General features: G+C 42.6%; 1 protein-coding gene across 4 annotated transcripts in view; it reads left to right on the plus strand.

Annotated features, from left to right (window-relative positions):
* fhod3a (formin homology 2 domain containing 3a) overlaps positions 1-22,003 on the plus strand; it is a 48,417-nt gene that overhangs the window by 9,726 nt on the left and 16,688 nt on the right. For all 4 annotated transcript variants that reach the window (XM_058619164.1, XM_058619165.1, XM_058619166.1 and 1 more), the window contains exons 3-10: positions 147-214; positions 17,626-17,693; positions 18,047-18,152; positions 19,235-19,329; positions 20,049-20,160; positions 20,321-20,415; positions 20,754-20,897; positions 21,106-21,341. In XM_058619164.1, the coding sequence (XP_058475147.1) occupies positions 147-214; positions 17,626-17,693; positions 18,047-18,152; positions 19,235-19,329; positions 20,049-20,160; positions 20,321-20,415; positions 20,754-20,897; positions 21,106-21,341 (924 nt within the window). The remainder of the gene's footprint in view (positions 1-146; positions 215-17,625; positions 17,694-18,046; positions 18,153-19,234; positions 19,330-20,048; positions 20,161-20,320; positions 20,416-20,753; positions 20,898-21,105; positions 21,342-22,003) is intronic.

Genomic DNA, 22,003 nt, shown 5'->3' on the forward strand with positions numbered 1-22,003 from the left:
ATTTTTCCTGACACAAGTAACACAATCATTTTTGCTTGAAAGGACAGAAAACGGCTCTTGATTCTCGAAATGTTTGGCGTTTCACGAAAATATTTTTGAATCATTCATTTTCTTATCTCTTCCTCTCTCTCTCTGTCTTTCTTTAGGGCCAGAGGCAAGAAGCACAGTGTTGTTTTACGGACTCAGCTGACTGTGCGTGTACACGCCTGCATCGGTGAGTGCTGTGTGACTTGTTTATATGTGCTTTAAACATGTTTAGCCCTGGACACACACACACACACATATCAGGAACATGAGGACACTCTATGCTAAATGTTTGAATGGCAGTCCAGGGTTTTACGTAGCGTAAACACTGGGGTCCTGCATATCAAAGATCAAGTCTGTCTGTTTTATGAAATCATAAGCTCAAAATAATAATCACACAAGTGATTGCACTGAGCATGTGAGGTGGGGCGCGTTTACATGTGAAGAGGGAGATAAGAGGAGGCGGAGAGAATTCATCGCAGTGGGAGCACATCGCGTCTTATCTCGCCCGCCGAAGTCCTCGCACAGCGATGACCTTGACTCGTCTCAGATTGTAACGGCGAAGAGGAGGACAGGGGGAGCAGAGTGATGGAGGGGCGAGTGCTGCGGGAAATTTTTTGGGTGAAAAGGATTAAAAGAAATACATGAAATAAAGATAACAGTAAAAAAAAAAACAGGTGTCATAAGGAGATATTAACGAGTGAGTGGAACAGGGTTATTACACAAAGGTATTTGGGAGGGTGACCTGCTGTCAGTCACAGACATGGTACAGAATGTTTTTTTATATGTGCCAACAGGTGGAGCGCGTCTCGCTGTGCCTTTTGTATGTTGTTGTACGAGCTCCTGATGTATAAATAAAGCATTTAAATTGGAATAAGAGCACAGACAACAAAATCCACCATTACTATTTGACCCCCAAGCCAAAAGTAACCCTTAGATATGTTTTCTCTCTGACGTGTGTTCAATTAGAGCTTGAGAGATCGTGTTCAGTCGCTTCAAATCTCTCTTGGATTGTCATGAAATTTGGTACAAACATTAATTCTTCTTTACTTTGTTACGTATGCATTACTTACAGATCAAAAATGTATTCTTATTAATTGCTAAAAACACAATTTATTAACAATATATCTCTTTTTGTGTCTCGTAGAGGTCTTTATTGGCCTTTCTCTGACTTCACCTGAGTCTCTTTTCAATATCCAGCCAAATCATTTCACTCCGTCTCTGTTTTGGTGCTGAATATTGATTAAAAAGTCTTGATAGTGACATCTGGATGTCCATACTGATTCCTGAATGACACTTTTTACACATTATGGTGAAAGTCTGTGTAGTTTTAGCTGACACTATCATCTTCGTGTAGTCAAACACAAAGCAACTTTCTCGTGACTTCCTGCACGCCTCAAGACAGCCAATCAGGTTACATCTCGATCAGACAGCATGCTGCACGCTTATTGGCTGACTGACGCCGATGAGATTAACTCCTTAGGTGCAGAAATTCCAAACGACAACAGATATTAGGTCATACAGAGGAAGTTGAGTATTGAAGTCTCATACCCCAGCCCTACTCTCTTTCCTCTGGGTTAGAGCTGCTCACTCCTTCGCTCTGTAACGTGTCTGCATGGTCAACATTCTCCATGTCAGTGATAGCAGAGCTAATTCTAGATCCTAGAATCAGTGTCTCTGATTGGCCGAGAATGTGACGAGGTGAAAGCTCACTCTGAGTGCGTCTGAGGTTGTTAAGGAAAGGAACTGTGCATATATGCGTAAATGTGCGCATACATTATTCTCTGAACTTGTCTCATAACAACATGAGATGTAACTAAATGACATGTAATGAGATGCCTTGCTTACAATATTGACCACAATCCGTGTTTTAGCACAGATTCTGGGCAGCAACAAGATCCTGAGAGGAGCTGATAGTCTGCAGTGTCGCTTCAGCTGCATTGAACAGATGTATCATCAGATAGCTAGTCAGAGAGAAATCCACTCCCTTCAAAGATACCACCCCCCCCCCCCCCCCCCCCCCCCCCCCCCCGCTCTTAGTGCTCCCTCAGCTGTCCACTCATCTAGTCGTCTAACGCTCCGTAATCCTTCACAGCCTTGAGCTTCAAATCGCCTGACTAGTCGCCAGCGTACTTTTCACTAAACGAAAAAGTCTGCCACAATCAAGGACGCGGATTACTTTGCGGAAACCCGGCATCTGTGACTCACAAGGAGTTGCTCAGCTGATCGTGCCATGTGATGCTTCATGTTAAGTGCTTTGTGATTAAAATGCAGGAAAGGATCATTTCCTCGTAGATAAACCCAAATCTACTCGTTTCATCATGATTTCCTTGTGTTGAGGTCAAATATTAGAGAGGTCTCCAATTTGTCCTCCTTTGTCTCCCATTAATTTGTTATCTCAAAGGCACTGTGTGCACTATCAATACGATCTCTGCGATATGAACTCTGCTCGTACCCACATTGGAGGATCATTCGGTAGATTTAAGGTTTAAATTTGCTCCTCACAACTACTGTGAGGTTGTTGGCTATCTCTGGGTTAGGGTGACAGCTAGTTGACCTCCACCTGAGTTAGTCCTCCACCTGTGTGCAATAAAATAAGCTGTTTTTTTTTTTTCTGTGGTGCGAAACATCGGACACACAAGTGCAACCAGCCATCTTTCTCTCAGTGTTTTGTTTTGCCCTGATGTCTTGTGTCATCGCACAGGTTTCTGTGAGATTCTGAGGGACCATAACTAGGGATGGGAATCAGTATCGGTCAGTATCGGTCTGATACTGGTCAAAATCACTGGATCGGATATCAGACAGATTAAATGTAGAATGCGTTGTAATCCCAAAATCCTATATATCGCATGCTTCATTTTGACTGTAAAAATGTAAATGAAAGTCAGCATAACCATTTCAGCTGAGTCATGTTTGGGCTGTTTATTATTCCTTCTTTTTGGGAGAGCACATTCTCCAACTGAACACAGTTAGAGAATTTTTGTCTTTGAAATGACTCAGCACAAATGTGTCGTTAACAGCTTCATAGGTCATAAAATGAATGGTCTAAAATGATCGGAATAATATGGGTATCAGTAGATACTCGAATCTTTGGTATCGGTATCGGACACCAAAAAGTGATAAGTGTGTGTTCTTGTGACCAAATCGCCTGATATGAGTTATTTAAAATCTGCCATGAAAATCCTCTAGTGTCCACAAACTGTTACAGAAAGATCAGGCTAGTCAACCTGACATTAGACAGGTCAATAGTGTGTTAGTGTGTGTTTGGAAGAGAAAGTGTGATAATGTGCGTGAGCTAATGGGTTTTTCTGTCGCATATATAAAAAAAGAAGACATGCTCATCCAAGCAGTCAGTGGTGTGTGTGCTGGTGTGTGTGCTTCTCTGCAGGCCGTGCATCTGCACTGGCGAGGACTTTGTGACACTTTAATAATCCAGCTCTTCATAGCGCTCACTGAATAGCTCACACCATAAGACTGGGGTTTTAAAGTGCGTGTAAAGCAATCTCGTCCGACTTGTGTGACTAACGACTTTGCCGAAATTGAGTGTCCGCTGGAGGAGCTGAAAACACTCGACGTTTTCACCAGTCAACATGTTTTACACAAACACAGAGATGGTTTTGCTGCAGTCCTGCTCTCCTCTCTCTTTCTCTATCAGAGGCATGTGCAGCCTCAAAGCAGGAGGAGTCTGCTCGTTCTGTTCTTTTTCTTCTGTACTTCATTTCCTCATCTTTAGGAAATTTAGATAAAGTGGCAGAGCATGTTCGGTTTTTTTTCCTCGAGGGAAAATACGTTTGCCGGGCAAAGACATCTCAGTTTAGTTTTTTTTGTTGTTTTTTTTTATCGTTACAGCATTTCACGAGAAGTTATGTTAACTATGACTCTGGTGCGTCATCGAACAGTTTCTGATACCCCAAACATCCTGACTCTTTCATCAGCTCTATTTTTCCACATATGACATGTGAAGAGGAGAATCATTTGTATTTGCTTCCCGTGCACTTTAAAAATGCTTAAAAATCCTAATCGTACGATCTCACTTGATCCGGTGGCCCCCCAGTCTCGCTGGATAACCAGGCAGAATCACTTGTTTCAGGGTTAATTTTAGCCACCTCTTGTGGCGTTGTTGTGGACCGTTTCTGACGGGTGCAGAGAGGTGGCAGGGGTGAAAAGACCGTGTTATCTTTAGAAAGTGCCGACAGCACAGAAACATGTGAGAAAGGCAGCACGGTGCCAAGCGTCTAAGTGCGAGAGTCGCAGAAAGCGAGGAGCGAGGGAACGGCTAATTGAGGAAGACTGGAAAACTGGAAGGAGTAATTCGAAATGATGCCTTTCGTCATACCGCTAACAAATAGTTTTCCAAAAATCGACACGAAGCGAGAGTTTAATGTAGCTAGAAGACTAGGAGTTCAGAGCCCTGTTAAGAGCATTAGTGGCACTTGGAGGCATCGGTTACAGTCTCTCTTACACCCCATAATACTAAATGTGTCAAAACAATTACTGTGTGAATTTAATCAGTGTTATTATATGGCTGCAGTGTATATGTGTCTGTATTTTATGACATGGCTTGTGTGCACAATTAATACATTTGCCTGATGACTGGCATTAACGCGTTTCTACCACTCCAATGTTTCTCCAATTAATGACTCCAGGGCAATGGTCAAAGGATCTTACAGCAGTAGGATTTTTAGGGACCATAATAATAGATGATACTTGGTTTAGATACAGGGTTTTTTAAGACGTGTGCCAGTATTTGTCCTGTGAAAAATACGATTTACTTAGTGAGACAATTTACTGTCAGAAAATTGACTTTTCAACTGTTTTTCATTCATGAATCATAATTTATGCTTAAAGGAATTACTAGAATAGGGGAAGCATTTTTGAAAACTTTTGCTTCACAACCTCTGAGTTTCCCCTCAGTCAAGAAATATCTTCATTCCTTTTTTTTGTTACGTGCCCACCAGTGACACTTGGTCCGAGGCTCTTTTTAGACCCACTCGTAGGGGGACGGGACCTCATTCCCAGAATGTAAACAGTGTCCGCCATCTTTACTAACAGTTATGCTAACAGGACGAAGTGTCACTGGTGGGCACGTAACAAAGAAAAAGAATGAAGATATTTCTCGACTCAGTGGAAACTGAGGTTGGGAAGCACAATTTTTCAAAAATACTACCACAATTCTAGTAATACAAAGCTAAATGCAAATCTGTGAAGTGTTCCTTTAATGGAGTTCACTTAGAGATAAGAAAAACTACAATGATGGGTGATCTATAGAACGTTTTTAAGACTTAATCCAAAAGTAGAAATTATCACGAAGACAAATTGTCATATTTGTAATTCCACAGTGTTCAAACTGCAAATGGCACGAGTGTTTTCAGAATCCCACGAGGCCTCATTTCCCCGGCCTATCCTCCCCACTGAAAGCGTTTGCAGTAATTAAATACAATTTAAGTGATCAAATGTGGAGCGGCTATGCTATTTGACAGGTAAAGCTCCCCGTAATGAGTTGTACAGCAGGTGAAGCAAGAGAATGGGATTGCAGAACAAAAGGTTCTTGCATGGGTTTTGGAGCCTGTTCCAATCATTTGGTAATGACCTCTGAACTGTATGCTTTATAACCACCCCCTGCAGTGTAGTGAGGGAGAGGTGAGAGTTGGAGGGGTGGGGGAGTTTTCACATGAAAGATAATGCATCTGTCTGCTTCCCTTTGAAAGTCCATTTTCATTGCATTCACACTAGTTTAAAAAGGTGTTTACACTACGCTAACTCTATTTATACTCTGTAATGATATACTGTGAGGATTTGGTGGAATCAGTGAGAGTTGAGCAAATCAAAATCTCTGTAAATATGAGCTCACACACACACGGTGGTCTCAACTCTGGAAAAAAAAAAAAAAAAAAGTCACTTCCCGGTGTTCCTGTACCAGTGGGGGTGCCGTGGCGCTGTGACAGCAGCCTGCTCTTAAGATGCCGTGGACAGAGATGACCACAGCTGGTTCTAGCAGTGATTGACTGCACGGATGTCCCCCCCACTGTGGGAGATAAGGCCTGGTAATGACATGGTGTGACTGGGAGATAAAAACTCAGTGGGTAAGCTAAGAAGGGGCAGTGGTGTACAGTTAGACATCTGTGGCCAGACACATTATGGTTTTGCTGACATGCTGCCCTTTAGCTTCTGTGCTACGCTTAGCCAGTAACTACTTGTCGATCTGGCATCATTTCCACTTCATCCTCTTTCATTCCTTTTTGTCCCCACTTCTTAATAAACATGATATATGTATATATATATATATATATATATATATATATATATATATATATATATATATATATATATATATGTATATATGTATGTATACATATACAGTATATATATATATACATATATCATGTTTATGCACTGTGTAAGGACATGTTGAGTCACATAACACATCATTATCTCAGATTTATGAAATGTGAAGTGAAACTGTTTATTTAAAACCGCATTTAACTGCTTCCATCTGACATTTTACCACAATAATTCTTAATAACGACTGATTTGAAACTTTTTATCGCGATAATGTTTTTGGCCCAGCCCAACACTGCTCCTGTCGCTTTTGCCCTTGCATTTCTTTCTTGTCCTGGCCTGCATGCTTCTCTCTCTGTCTCTCTCTGTCTCTCCCTCCAAGTCTATATTTACTCGACTCGGCTTCACTTGGGTTCACTACCACGTTGTTCTCATAGACACCTGTGGCTCTGGCTCAAGGAGTTGCTGCTTTATGATCCCGCTCCGTTTGCACGAGTGTGACTCAGCAGAGATGTTTTTACGAAAACTTTATGAATCGTTTGAACGGACAAGTTTCGACCTGCCCCTCAGACTTTTTAAACCATGCCATAATCATCTCTATGTGTCCATACTTTGTTTACATTTATTCCTGCACCAGCAATAACAGCTCCAGAATAGAATGGGCTCCTCCTCTGTGTTTCACAGAGAGAAACACAGAATTATCCAAATAGTTTTTTCCCTCTACCCTCACCAGCAGCTGGAACCCTGAGGAGGAAACTGAGAGCACTGTGCCCACATGAGTCAAGCCTTACTTACTGCTGTGGGAGATGGAGATATCATCTGATGAGGCACAGGGGATGGAAGTGTAGAGCAGAATAAGTGGTGAAATAACATGCCTGTAACATGCATCTCGCCTGAAGCTGTTCTCCATTCCCTCTGCAGCAGTGTTCTTTCAAAATGGTGTCTAGCTGTAAATACTTTGCTGTCATCATTTTTTATTTTTTATTTTTTTACAGTAGAGCCATATATCATTTTGGAGAAAGGGTTACAAAAACGTTGCAGTGAGGTATCAGCAGAGAGAATAACAACATTCGTCACATTCGTCATGAGCCTCCGTTGCTCTACTTTTATTCGTTTATTCGCACAATTGCTGTTGTTTATTGTCGCTGCGTGTCTCTGTTATCGACTGCTTATTCGATGGTGTGGTGGTATCTATATTTTACAGTGTTGTGCTTTCTGTGGATGTGGCAGGGTTTTCCCTGGGCTCTACATATGCTGACAAACATGAGCAGCCCAACGGTTGTGGTCTGTTTTTTTTTTTTTTGTTTTTTTTCTCTCTCCGAAGCCTCGGTGTACTCTCTAGAAGAAAGCAAGAAACACAAATATACAGTATCGCTTGTGTGTGTGTGTCTGACTGTGCACAAGTCTTGGCTTATTCATATAGGCACCCCCGAAAGTGGCTGGCTCGTCTGGTTTAATCATTTTGAAAACTATTACATAATGCAATAAAACATTACAAGTACCACAAGCTAAACATCCAGAACGCACACTGGAGAATTTGCGGACTTGGCATCTTAGTCAGCCATGGGCTTTTAGAGATGATGGGTTTAGGGAATGTGTGGAGAGGGATGGGAGAGGGAGGATTTCCAGGGAAATGGTAAATCACTTAGGGAAGGAAACACAAGAGGAAAACAAAGCGTGGAGGAAATGCACCTGCCAGACAGAGCAGCAGCACCAGCAGCAGCAGCTGGCAAGCAGCTACACAAGTTATGTCATTGCTCTGTGGTCTGCTCACTTACAGGTGAAGGCGGAAGTGAAGGAGAGGAAATTATGCCACATTATTAGACTTACAGCTATTTTCGAGTTCCTTAAATGTATTCCTGCAGGAGTGTATGTAACAAAAGCTAACTTTGCTTCTCACACCCATACTGTATTTTTCAGACCTGCTTTACATCAGTCTAAAAGTCGGTCTTCTCTGTAGCTTTCACTCTCGCCGTCGCCATCGTGTTGTTTGTTCTTTTCTGGCAACAGTACTGCAGTCTTCTACTTCCCAATTTAGAGACTATGGAGGAAATTTTGGTGCGTGTGCAGAACACCAAGTCCGACTCCAGTCCAACTAAGCATGTACATGCAGGAGTAATCGGACTACGAATCCCATTATCCATGTCTGTTAGTCTGACTAAGACTAGCTCGATTTTAGTCAGACTAATGTGTTTACCTGACATTGCAAAAACCTTATTATTGTCCTAATCCGACTAAAATTGCACTTTAACACGCTTGTAAAAGCACTGTGTTTTATTGCTATAAACGTTGAACCTGTTTGGTTATTTTTATAGACTCAGCAATAGGCAGAAAGTGAAAGTGTGTCTGCTTGAGAGCAGCATCAGAGAACTACAGAAAAGCTGCTGTCAACTTCCTCTCCATTTTTAGCAAACTTTATTTTGAAATATATTCCCTGAAACAGCTTGTTTTTCTTCTCCTCTAGTTGAGACATTTTTGAGAGGGGGACCGAGGCTTTTTCGGTGCGGTGATGTTCAGTATTTACTTTCGCTCTGCTGCCATCCCATGTGTTTAAGTGAGACAAGCTGTGTAATTGGGTGGTTGGTGATGGGTGGCACAACAGGCCAAAACATGAACATGAATTGTTGGCTGCAATTGAACATAAATATACTGGCTGCACCATTAAATAAAGCTAGGATTTCAGTTTAACACATTTGCTCAAATCTCTGCTGACGCATAATGGTAATTTTATGTACTTTATATAATACGTTTCTTACATTTATCACCTTTAAATCTCAAACTAATCCCCTATGGTGAGACAAAGCGAGAAAATCTCTTTCAAAGAGTGAATAATGATCATTTCTCGAGCCGTACACCTGTGCTTCATACAGTAGCTCACATCCTGTATGTCACTGTGTCTGCTGGGACACACACAGACACACACAAACAAGGGAGGATTATGAATGCAGGTGAGTGTGGTATGAGTCAGAGCAAGAATTCACAGTTAATCCACTCTGCAAGCAACACATATCCTCCAGTATCCTCTCTGTTTGCTCACTGTGGCTGTTGTTAGTTTTGCTTTGGTTTCTGCGTCTGTTTCTGCCGCGTGTTTGTCTTTCTCAGTCTAGCTGTTCACCCGGCCCGTTCACTCTCTTCTTCACTAATTTGTTTATATTCAGCGCAGCCAATGTGTGGAGGATAATCCAAATAGTACAAATGAGTTGTTTTGACATTGAAATCTGATTTTAAACTTTTCACATTATTATCTCATAATTGCATCTCTACTATCCCTGTCTCTGTCACATGTTCCCATTCTCACCTATTATTTCATTTCTCACACTTGAGCGTGAGAAGTGTGAGAGACGGGGCGTGGAGGAGGGAAAACACAGAGCACTTGTTTCACACGTGCACGGTTGAATGTTGGATTGAACGCCACAATAGTCCCCACAATCCACTTTTGTTTTCTGGCTACATCTGCTGCATACACTCAGGTCACATTTAAAGAATGCACTATCACAGATCAAATGTAATTATGCAACAATGTCAGCACTGTCCAAAAGTAGGACAAAAGTTCAATTAAATGTTTTAAAAGCTTCATTAAAACTGTCATATAATTATGTTGAATGTAAATCTACAGCCAGAAAAATCCAAATTGTGAACAGGGCTGCAATTTGCTAATCATAAAAAGAGCAATTTTATTTTTGGGGGGGTTTTCTATGTTATATGTATTCTTTTCTTGCTTAAGAATATAGAGTAGTTAAAGGTCATGTGTAAAATGCAGGGGGTCTGCCAACAGATATGTTATGCTGTAGTCAGAATTGTGTTTTTAAAATATATTATCGCCTGAAAATAGAGAATTGTTGTGTTTTAATTACCTTATAATGAGCTCCTTCTATTACATGAATGCTGAATTGAATCCCTAATTGTAAACATGACTTGTCATTGTTTTAGGGTAAGTCCATGTACCTGTGTGTCTTTCGGTTCAGCAGTATAATGTTTTGTTGTACTGTATGTGATGGTGGCAGCTGGCAACGAAAAACGACGTGACCTTTAGAGGGAATGACAAACAGACCCGGGAGCTGCTAACCCATAATGCTAGGATAAAGTAGCTGCTAATTACAATGCGTGATATTGTCCACTATATTGAAATACTGACAGGAGCATATGTGCAGGGGGATACGGTGTAGTAGCTAAATTTAAACGTGTGACTCTCTGGAGCAGCACTGCAGCTACTGTGCTCAGGCCTCTGATTGCAGTTCCTAGTCCTAGAAAAGCTGGGTATATTTTTGTTTGTGTTGTGGGTAACTATTTATGTGCATGTCATGTGTGTGTGTGTGTGGCAATGAGTTCCCTTCCTGAAGACATCAGCGTCTGGGCTTCCATAAAAGCCGATGTCCTTCAGGGTACGAGGTTATAGTCTGGAGAGGTTTCAGAGTGTGTGTTGTGTGTATTATATATGTAAGTGTCCCAGCTGTAAAATACAGCAGCAATTTCTTTTCTTTTTTTGTACAGAGGAGGATTTATAGGAATCACATAAAAGTTTGTTTTCATTTACTCCCAAGTGTTTCCGCGCAGAGTCCGTTTTCCTTCAGGCCCGGTGTTGCACTGTATCTGTGTGTGTGTGTGTGTGTACATAACTTATGTGTGTGTGTGTGTGTCGCTGCTGAGCTTCGTGTAATCTCTGTCTAGGTCCGCCACCATTCTCTAAATCTCACGAATCCCACAGTAAAACCTTGGAGGTCTCACTCTCCCTTTCTTTCTCACTTTTCCCTCACTCTCTCACACAAACACACACACACACACACACACGAGCGCGCTGAGCTCATGGGGCCTCTATCGTCATCCGTACCATCAGCAGTAGGCCAAGACCAACAGACAAGAAATAGACAGTCGCAAAATAACCAAGTTGTCCTCAGCAGTCTGGCCTTTGCCTCCTGCCAACTCTTCCCCTCTCACTTCACTTGATATGAGAGGGAAATTGTGCATTATTGTCCAAAGTGTTTCAGCTCATGACAGATTGACGGAATATTTATACGTCTAACTGCAGATTGATGGACACGACACTCCACACATGTGTGCACGCAAGAAGGAAATACCACCCAACATTACCTTTGCACATGGGTAAAGACGCGGAATGCAGGCCCTTGCCGAGAAGTGTTACGCGCAGGAGGTCAAAACCAAGGCGTCATGTCTTAAAACATGTGAATAACGGTGGAGTCAAATTTACTCTCCGCTGATAAAGTGGAAACAAAAAAAGCAATCTAGATGCATTTAATGCAGTTGACTCCTATTTTCTTGACCACAGAGGATCTAAACGGAGGTTGAACCCAGTATCTATGGCTGTTACTGTATCCTTGATACCCAGCCCTCCTATATTTAGCATGAAAGCACCTCACAGAGGGAATGACTTCCTGGGATTAAACCAAGCTCCGCAGCGTGCCAGTGTTCTCCTTCACTGTCTACATTGGCCCAGACAGCCGCGGGGGGTGGGGGGGCGTTTCTTTTTTTTAGAGGGGTGCAGTGAAATCCTCCAGATACACGACTCAGTGGTTATAAACGGGGCTCAAATTCAGGACCACCAGCTGTGACCCGCCCCTCACACGCCTGGCCCACAAACAGTTGTGCTTCCCTGAATAATATCACCCTGAGTTGACCTCAGTTTGCTTATCTGAAAATATCCGTGTGGCCTAATAAAGATGTGCGGTGCTAAAAATATTCCTTTCCGATCAAACACAACAGGTTTTAATACACAGTAATACGCTGTATTGTGACATGTATTAGCTGCCCGACAGTGACAGATTTAGTGGAGCAGACAGACGCGCTTTTCAGTCACTCTCTATGGCTTCACATTCTCCCAGACATGGATAATAACATCTCTTCGACATGAAGTCTTTGTGATCACACAAACAGTACACAATCATTGTAAACGGCAGGGTCAGCGTAGACTGTAAATGTTTGTTCAGAAGATTAAAGGTCTGTCGTAAATTCGTGGTGGCAAAAGTGTAACCAGCTTGCTTTTTAACAAACAAGTGAACAAATACTCGTTTTCAAATTTGAATTTGAACGCAGGTTGCAAATCACAAAGGCTGTGTTGTGTAATAGTTCATATTTTGATGGTGTCTTGTGTAGAATAGAAAAGAATACACCTTTATTGTCCACCGAGGTGGAAAACACTGATTACCATAATAAAACCCCATTATAATAACAGTACATTTTAAAATAAGACTCCATCTTGTTTGAAATCTATAGCGCAATAAATATTAACTTGAAGTTTGACTAAAAAAAAGGAATATTACAAATCAAGCCATACATATTATATGTAACATGTGCTGTCAATCTGAGCATCCGTCCACCCATCTGCACAGAAAGCATCTTGAAATGAAGTTTCATGCCCTACAGAGCTGAGAGCAACGGCAGGGTGAAACATCTGTGGTTTTACTGTGATGGTCGACACATTTGTGAATGAAAATGAACATTATTTTTTTTTTTATTACTTTTGTTTGTTATTTTTGTGATTCTCATTCTCTCTATTTACATTGCTGTCTGTTCTCATCTTCACATCAGTGTTCTTTAAACTAGGTCACCTTCATGAAACATATGCTCAGCTTTCTGCCTATTGTTAAGACGGGGGGAAAAAAAAGAATAATAGTAGAATGTTGTAGGCTGAATATGCAGATTTAAATCACATTTAGTCTGGGGCTCTGGATTCTGCTCTTGGTACAACCAAATACTGTGCAGGTCTGAGTGGAATTGCTCTGGGTTTGGTCCAGCGTAGCCTGAGCTGGCCTGTGTGCTTTTCTGTGTGGAGATGATGCTGGAAATGTTGAGGGATTAGTCAAAGCTGAAGGGTCACAGCACTAATCTCATTATGGCATGAGGAGGAGGAGGAGGAGGGATCTGACCACTCCTGAGCGTCTTAGCCACGGGGAAATCCCTGTTTCACTGCAGAGGACACTCCCCCCCCCCCCCCCCCCACACACACACACACAGACTATATACTGTCGAGATGATGCACTTTAACCCATTCAGATTCAGAAAGGGATTTCAAACGCGTATCACATGAATAACAAACGAGACTGTGAATGAGACACAGTAGATTGTGTCAGTTGACGACACCATAGATTCCGCAGTTTTGAGGTTTTGTGAGTTGTCTGAAAGGATTAAAGGCATATGGACTCAAGGGTTTTGTTTCCTATTAAATTAAAGCTGCATTTTTCAAACAGAAGTGATGACATCAGAAACAAGTGGAAAAACAAACAAACCAGTCTGCCGGCAGATTGTTTCCACCGTGCTGCGAGAAAATGAAGATGTTAAAAGTGGAGGTTAAATGACTCGTAAAGGCTGATGCACCGCAGTGCATGTGAGGTCATGGTGAGGCAGTGTGGACAAGAACTGAGTGTCCTCCAAAACAAAACAGTAAAACTCCAAGCAAACCTATAAATGAAATGTGCTTCTTTTGACTTTCCTTCATGGCTTTTTTTTGTTTTCGGCAAATGCAGGCAGCGGCTTACACACGGGCACATGCACACGGTGTAGAAGCACACGCACAAGCCACAATGACACATCCCAATGAGTGTTTCAGCTTTGTGTGTGTGTGTGTGTGAGTGTGTGTGAGTGACAATAATAACATCTAGTGCCAGGAAAAAAAAAGTAGAGTGACCAGCAAAAGACACGTGGACATACAAAAACCAGCCTGTTCCTCTTCTTCCTCTATACTTATTCCCACCTCTGCTGCTCCGTCTCCTATTTAAGATATTTGAAGTTTGTGTTTTAATGTTATTTTGTTAGTTTCCCTTTTAGGGGCGGGGGGGGGGGCAGTTTTGTTACGCCAAGAGGTTGTGAAGGGAGGGGAGAGTGATTTGTTTAAATTATTCCTGGTTGTATTCACCATCAGTGTTAAGACTGCTTAGCTTTATGTTTATTTTAAAGGCAGATTCTGTTCACGCAGAAGCAAATTGGCAAATACGGTGTCAGAATCTGCATAATGTGAACTAATTTCACGATGTAATGTTTGTTAATATTTCAAAGTTACTAGTTTTAAGTCAGTATTTACGGAAATTAAATCTGTTAAAAAGAGGAATCCCCCTTATGTCATGGATGGTACTAGAGGGTGTTTATTACTCAGTGCTCTCTCATGCTGTTGTTATTGTTGGAGCTTGTCTTTGCAACGTGTAATGTTCATTAGCCTGAAGTGTTCCATCACACATCCAGACCAACCATGCCGTTTCAGTCTGTCGTGGGCTCATATTGATGCGTCGTCTCTTGCCTTTGTGTTGTCCTTGGGTATGTGTTTTGGGAGGTACCTCAGCCACCTCACACTCTCTATCCTGTCTCCTGTGCCAATCCCAGCTAACATTGGGTGAAAGGCGGGGTCACACCCTGGACAGGTTTGCCACCATGACAGGGCCACATAGAGATAAACAACCAATCCACTCTCACATTCACCCCGAGGGTCAATTTAGAGATTTGAGTTTTCCTAATCCCCAAATCTGCATGTTTTTGGACTGTGGGAGGGAAAAACCCGCACACACGCACACACACACGGGGAGAACATGCAAACTCCATGCAGGACGGCCCTCAGTAACCTGATTAAGTTTTAAAGCTCCAGTGCATAGCCTCTGTCACTCCTCTGAGGTATTCCAAGTAATTACCAAAACATTGCTAATGCCACAGCATGACGTATGTATAAGTGATCATGCACCACCCCAACCACTCCTCTACCCAGTTATTAGAAGTATTTATGTCATCAAACTGTTGAATGTTTCAGGTTTTTGTTTGCAGTGGAATCCCGCTTTTGTACTTTACAAACATTGTCTTTGCTTGACTCGATGGAAAACAAATAGCTTCCCTTGCGCAGCATGGACAAAATACTACCACTATTCTAGTACAACAAAGCTAGATGCAAATCGGTGAAGTGTTCCTTAACTCATTTGGCAACGGCTGAAATATAACTGCTATCATTAATATTTCAAAGTTGGGCTGTACAGCTTTAAATGATTTAATTTGCCAACAGCGAGAGCCAACTTACATGAAGCCAGTGGCGACGACTGAAGCCAAGTTTAAACCTTATCACTGCCGCTGACATGCTCCTGATGCACAGCAGACATTTTGGCAAAGGTTACCTTGACAGCCTCCCCCGGCGCGTGATGAAGAACAACATTGCACGTGTTTGTTTTGAATGAGCCATTGACACACAGATGCAGCGTTTCCCTGCCATCAGGAATACGCTGCTACTTAAATTTCCAGGGAACTCGCTCTCATTACGGAGAAAAGTCATCGCTGAGCCAAAGTTAGCAGTCAGCTGTCAAATGATACTCAGGTAATGGCACCTGCCTATCAGACATGTGTTCCTAGAACATCTAGGTTTCAACAGAAATGACATTTATACATCACGTGCTGTGTTTTACATCACTGTGGCTGACATCGGTCAGGCCGTGTTTCTTGGTGAAAATCTAAAAACGTGATATCATGCAGGCGCCTGCACGCCTCAGGTCAGCATGCTTTATATCAACGAATCACCAGCTCCAGGCACAAGTCAGACTGCAAAAGAAATCCCCTCAAAGCTTAGAAAAAAAGAGCGTTTTTATGAAGTGCAGCTTGTCGTTCACTCCAACAGTAAAGCGACCGGTGGTGAGCGGACATGTGAGAGAGTGTTGCTTTAGTTACCTCATCAGTGTTTTCCATGTGTAAAATATTGCAGTCTCCTCTGTTATTGTTTGGGCTCGCACGCTCACGGCTGTCGTGATCTCCCCCCCGACCACCCTCCCCCCCCAAGCGTGAGCACAGCGCAGTCTGTAACGACCACACGTGAACTGCTTTTGGAACTTCCCCCTCACGATTTGTGTTCCCTCTTCGCACCAATAATTGGACCGATGTGACGACACCGGATAATTCGGTTATCTCTACTGTAGATGATCTCTCCTGAAGACGTATTTCACGAATGACTCTCAGAGAGACTCCGAGAGATGGAGAGACAGACAGACAGACAGACAGGCCTGCAAATTCTTCATCTCTGTGTGGAATGATAATGACTTTGACCCTGGCCTTGGGTTAGCCTTGCAGAGCTCAGCGACAGTTACTGCTGCGCTCAAGAGAGCAGGATAGACTAGTAAAACCATGTCTGGACCCCCATGGGGGCGGGGGGTACTTGCTGTCCTGCCTTGCCCTTACACTTTTTCACAGTCACCTTCCTCCTGATTGACTGAAGGATTTATTTTCAGCACACAAATTAAGCATTCATTCGTAAACTCAGTTTCCTTAATCCTCTTGCTGTTCTCGTGCACGCAAATTGTCAATCCAATTTTATTTATACAGCATACATTTTAAAACCATAAAACCAAGTTACACATAAAAGACAATATGGACACTTAGGGGTCTGACGTGTGCCTGCAGAATATACAAGGGATCGACAAAATGAAAAGGACACGGGAGTTGAGAGTAAAATATACAGCAGTGCAGCGCAAATTGCACCCTTGAAATGATCACAGTTTAATTACCGTCCCTGTTGTGCAGGAAAAACCCGATATGACAGGCTTCATAACGAGGTTATTTATCATGTATATATAGACACGTAAACACACTGTTCAAACACAGAAAGAGGAAGTTGTGAGAGCGCAGTGTGAATGAAGCGACGCTCATGACAGTAATACAATTGCGACACAGGCCCAACGTGGATCGAGCACTAGGAACGCAGCAGGGAAATTGTTGTTCCACAAGTGTTAATTGGGTTATGTTGTCATTGTGTTTAGTGACAGTGATAATAAAGCTGCAGGTCCTGAGTGATTTCTGTGCTGTGACCTGAATACCTCGCTGTTGAATCTCAGCTCGTGGCTCATTAACATTCCAATACCGCTCTAATCACTGCTGTTACAAGTGTGTGTGTGTGTGTGTGTGTACGTGTGAGACACAGAGAGAGAGAGAGACTATGCACGTGTTGCTCTGCGAGTGACGATGCGGCAAAAGTGTGTGATGGAGTGCCTGCCTCAGGTGATCAGAGCCAAATGGTGTGATTGGTTCCATAGACCCGCAGCTTTCCTCTCGCATGTCAAACTGTTGTGCAACCTCCGCACAGCTGAGACTCATTCGACTTAAAAAGGTTTTATTGATCGAGTCAACGGAACAGAATGAAACATGTGAACGCTGGTGCGAGATGAAAGACGTTCAATGGAAATCATTTTGCCCCGAAAACATGACCTAACATCAGGTGTGAAACACAGTTGTTTCTTTTGTTTGTTTGTTTGGTTTGTTTTTAAACTGCTCTTCATAGTTGTTTGTCTCGTTTGTTTGTTCAAAGTCAAATAACCACATCAACGTGTCTGTCTGTCTGTTTGTCCGTCCCTGCAGAACGACTGTACAACTCCAATGGACGGGACCTGAGAAGAGCGCTGTTCTCTCTGAAGCAAATCTTTCAGGTAACGCGCCGACGCTCGTGCACTTCTCACATGCAATTACTGTCAGTTTGCAGAATACAGTCGGTCATTGTGGCCACAGTCTGCTCCCGTGATGACAGGGATCTCCTATCAACGTGGCATTTCTGAGTCTGTGTGTAGAGCTGCGTGATTATGTAGGGGGGGTGGGCGTGATGTAAAAGCAAAGAGAAAACTGCAAAAATGTTGTTATGTACAGTATGTGTCTGTGTGCATGCGGTCAACCTTAACTCCCTAATTGTGCACATTACTGCCACCATGTGGTGACAAAGGAGGGTTTAGGAGAAGAGCTGAGTGTGCTTTGTTGTTGAAACTCATTTACTTATTTCATGCTGCAGGATGACAAGGATCTGGTCCACGAGTTTGTGATGGCTGAAGGTCTGACGTGTCTCATCAAGGTCGGAGCAGAAGCGGACCAGAACTACCAGAACTACATTTTAAGAGGTACAACCCCTTGCAGATCAATAAGCATACACGTTTTCATGGTAAGATTTTTTGTGAAATAAACACGATAATAACTCTATTGAGCTTACAGGTACAGACACAAAACGATCGCAAAAGGAATAAATCTGAATAAATAAATCGGAAGGCCTGATGTAGATTCAGCAGACCAGTCATTCAGGTGTCAATCTAACATTGAGCTAAAGGTTTTTCTTCTGAGATAAATGGTCCTGTAGTTTTTTTTAAGTGAAATACTGCTGCGTTCCAACCACACATCAGATTAAATATCAGTGACGATGATAAGAGCGCGTTGAGATAGCAAACTTTCGATGCGATCATAACAGTAAAACAAAAGACTCCACAACAGTGGTGGCATTGTTAGGCCGATGTCATGTCGACATGTTTATACTGAAGCTCACTCGTTTCTACACACACACACACACACATGCTTTCCATAATTTCCACCAGCAGAAAATACTCTTAGAGTTCCCCAGAGACCGTCTTTGCTTTCCTTTTTGGCTTCCCACTTAAACGCACAGTGAATGCAAACACACACACACACACACACACACACATTCCTTTCAACACTCTTACCATAATTTCCTCGCTCCACACATGTGCCATGGATAATCATTTCATGCGTACGGGTTATTGCGGAGTGTTTTTGTTTGCTGTTAATTGTGTAATGACTAGCTATTGGCAGCCATGTGATAAATCTTACTGTGGGCAGTTAGTGAAGTTGTCAGAGCATCTGAAACTTGCTAATTGCCCCCAGTAGCGTGCCCCCCCCCCCCCATCAGTAAAACTCAAAATAACAATGATAATATGACATACAACAGTGAAAGAGCAGTTTATTTAAACATGGAGCATTTCTGTCAGGTGAGGGGAACACGTAACACATAAGCTTCTAAATATGTAGATAGTTCTGAGCCCGGTTTTGTGAAACTGTAAGTACACGGGTTCGTTCAGCTCAGCTACAGTGTCTCCTGGATGAATGAGGAGATAATAACCACAAGAAAGCAGGAACCGTGTGATCTGCCGCTCTAACTTTGATGTCGCTCTCTCTCTCTCTCCCCTGCTCTCAGCTCTGGGGCAGATCATGTTGTATGTGGACGGCATGAACGGAGTCATCGGTCACGCTGAGACAATCCAGTGGCTGTACACGCTAGTTGGCTCAAAGGTATAGTCATGCAAACTGTATCTGATAACTGTAATAATACAGAGTCCCAGCCGCCCATCCATTGTTTAATGGACATTCTTTTTAGCCCTTTTTTTTGCTCAGTGACACTCGAACACATCTTCTGCTGGTTGTATTCTGTGTCCCCACCTGAGGCCTTTTGTCTTTCCTTAATCTTGTGGCATTTGTACTGAGCGTCTCCATCTTTTTTTCTTGTGCCTCAAGCCTGTCTTTGCTTTGCTTTCGGTTTATTTTTTGTTTGAATGTCGACATCCTCGTACACACTGTACTGGTGCAGAACAAATACAGTTAATGAAGACATCTTTGTACGAATGAAACGGGTCTCTAGTGGTTAGCACTCTTGCCTTTGCAGCAAGAAGACCTGGGGGGGTTCACGACGAGTTTGCATGTTCTCCCCGTGTGTGCGTGGGTTTTCTCCGGGTTCTCCGGTTTCCTCCCACAGTCCAAAAACATGCAGGTTTGGGGATTCGGTAAATTGGACACTCTAAATTGACCGCAGGTGTGAGTCTGAGACTGGATGGTACCTGTCCAGATTGTGACCCCGCCTGTCGCCCTATGTCAGCTGAGATTGACACAGCAACCCCCGCAACACTCATGTGGAGGATAAAGCAGTAGAAGATGGATGGATGGATGGATGAAATGGTTCTATAGCTCTGACACTTAACACTTGACACTTAAACATGTCACTAACTCTGCTCTAGTTCCGCCTGGTGGTGAAAACGTCTTTGAAGCTGCTGCTGGTGTTTGTGGAATACTCCGAGTCCAATACACCCCTGCTGATAAAAGCCATCACCGCTACGGACACCAAGAGAGGTACAAGGAAGATATTTGGTCTCATTCATTATTATGTTTGCTTTTGTAAAGACTGGAGTCCTAAGTTTTATTTAATGCCACATGTAATTTTTTGAAGATAATAATGACAACAAAGTCAATTCTGATTCTGTTTCGTGGATGTGAATGGACTGTTCTGCAGGGTGCAAGCCGTGGTCCAATGCTATGGAGATCTTACATGAGAAGGATGGCGTGGACACAGAGCTGCTGGTCTATGCCATGACTCTCATCAACAAGGTATATACTGTATATACTTTCATCACCTCTGGTATGGTGTGTACTTTCTGTGCATTCACAGTGTGAAGGATTAATCAGACAATTAACCCACATTTTCTTGTCAATGGCCATGAACTGTCAACAGACCCCTGACTTAGAAGATCCTAAATTAGTAAGAAATAAATCATTATCAGTTGTAAGTCTGAAGACAAGTCGGGTGAAGCAACATTTTAGTTGTTGTGACACAGAAAAACTTTGTAATGAATGCACAATTTAAAACATGTATCCATACCACACAGTAATGTTTTTGAATTTAAACGCAAACATAAGTGTTTTTTTAATCTGCTCTCTTCATGCAGACACTTGCATCGCTGCCAGACCAGGATTCTTTCTATGATATGGTGGATGGTCTGGAAGAACAGGGCATGGAGACAGTTTCCCAAAGACACCTGGGGCGGAAAGGCACTGATCTGGACTTGGTTGAGCAACTCAACATCTATGAGGTTTGAGAGACACGCACATAAACATCATTGCAGTCGTGAGATTACTGAGAAAGTTATTGTAAGATGATATGAACCCTTTATTACAGATCAGAGTTCAGTTGGTAAGAAGTGCTCCAGTCTAACAACGACGGAGAAATGTGACTCTGAAGTGTATTTATAGTTCCTCTCTGTGGGAAGCACCTGTCACACAATCCACTTTTCCCCCCAGACGACTTTACGTCATGAAGACGGCGACGATGACAGCCAGCCTCCACCAACGGGACGCCGGGACCGTCGACGAGCCAGCCTCGGGGGCGGCGACAAAAAGTGTGGCCTGGAGAGGAGGCGGAGCCGCAGGGCCTCCCTTGGGCGATCTGGCCACGCCTCCCCGTGCAGCCCCTTGTCCCCACAGAGAGCCGGCTTCCAGCCTTTCAGTGGACACAGAGCTGAGGACGTGAGTGAGAGGTGAGACAGAGGGATGAAGGAGGAGTTTCAAGAGTTGGGGATGTGATGTCCTAACAAAGGGTAAAAAAGGGGGAAGTTCAGCAGGTATAATGAGTCATTTTGAAGCTGGAAATTTCAAAAAGTAAAGTCAACTTGACAATACATGCAGTACTGTATCAACACAGTATCTTTGCTGTTGAAAGTTGAAGTTGTTTGATTCCACTTCTGAAATTTAACAACAATGATAAAAGATAAAACAATAAAAGTTTGAGTTCAAGCTAATTATAATTCACAACAATTGCAATTTTAATTTGATTTGACCTGTTTTCTTGTCTTTGCCTCAACATCACATTTACATTTATGTATTTATTAACCCGGAAAAAAGTCCTATTCGAGGGAGACCTGATAAATAAAACAACACATTGCAGACATAAAAAAACAACAAAATAAATACATCAACATCTGCATCAGCTCATCTAAAAATAGTGTCATCTTAGGGAATCCACCTCCAGTTTTTGTCTCTCTTTCCCTTTCTTTTTACTACATTAATAAAATGAATGTTAACCACTTGGACGGAATTCACACTTAGTTCAGTTCCGTTTACTTTATTTCACACACAAAGAAGAAGAACAGATGTTCAATTTACAAGCAGGCATACAAATCAAATCATTCTTTAGTTTCTT

This window comes from Solea solea, chromosome 20 (genome assembly GCF_958295425.1).
Source record: "Solea solea chromosome 20, fSolSol10.1, whole genome shotgun sequence".
Lineage (NCBI taxonomy): Eukaryota > Metazoa > Chordata > Actinopteri > Pleuronectiformes > Soleidae > Solea > Solea solea.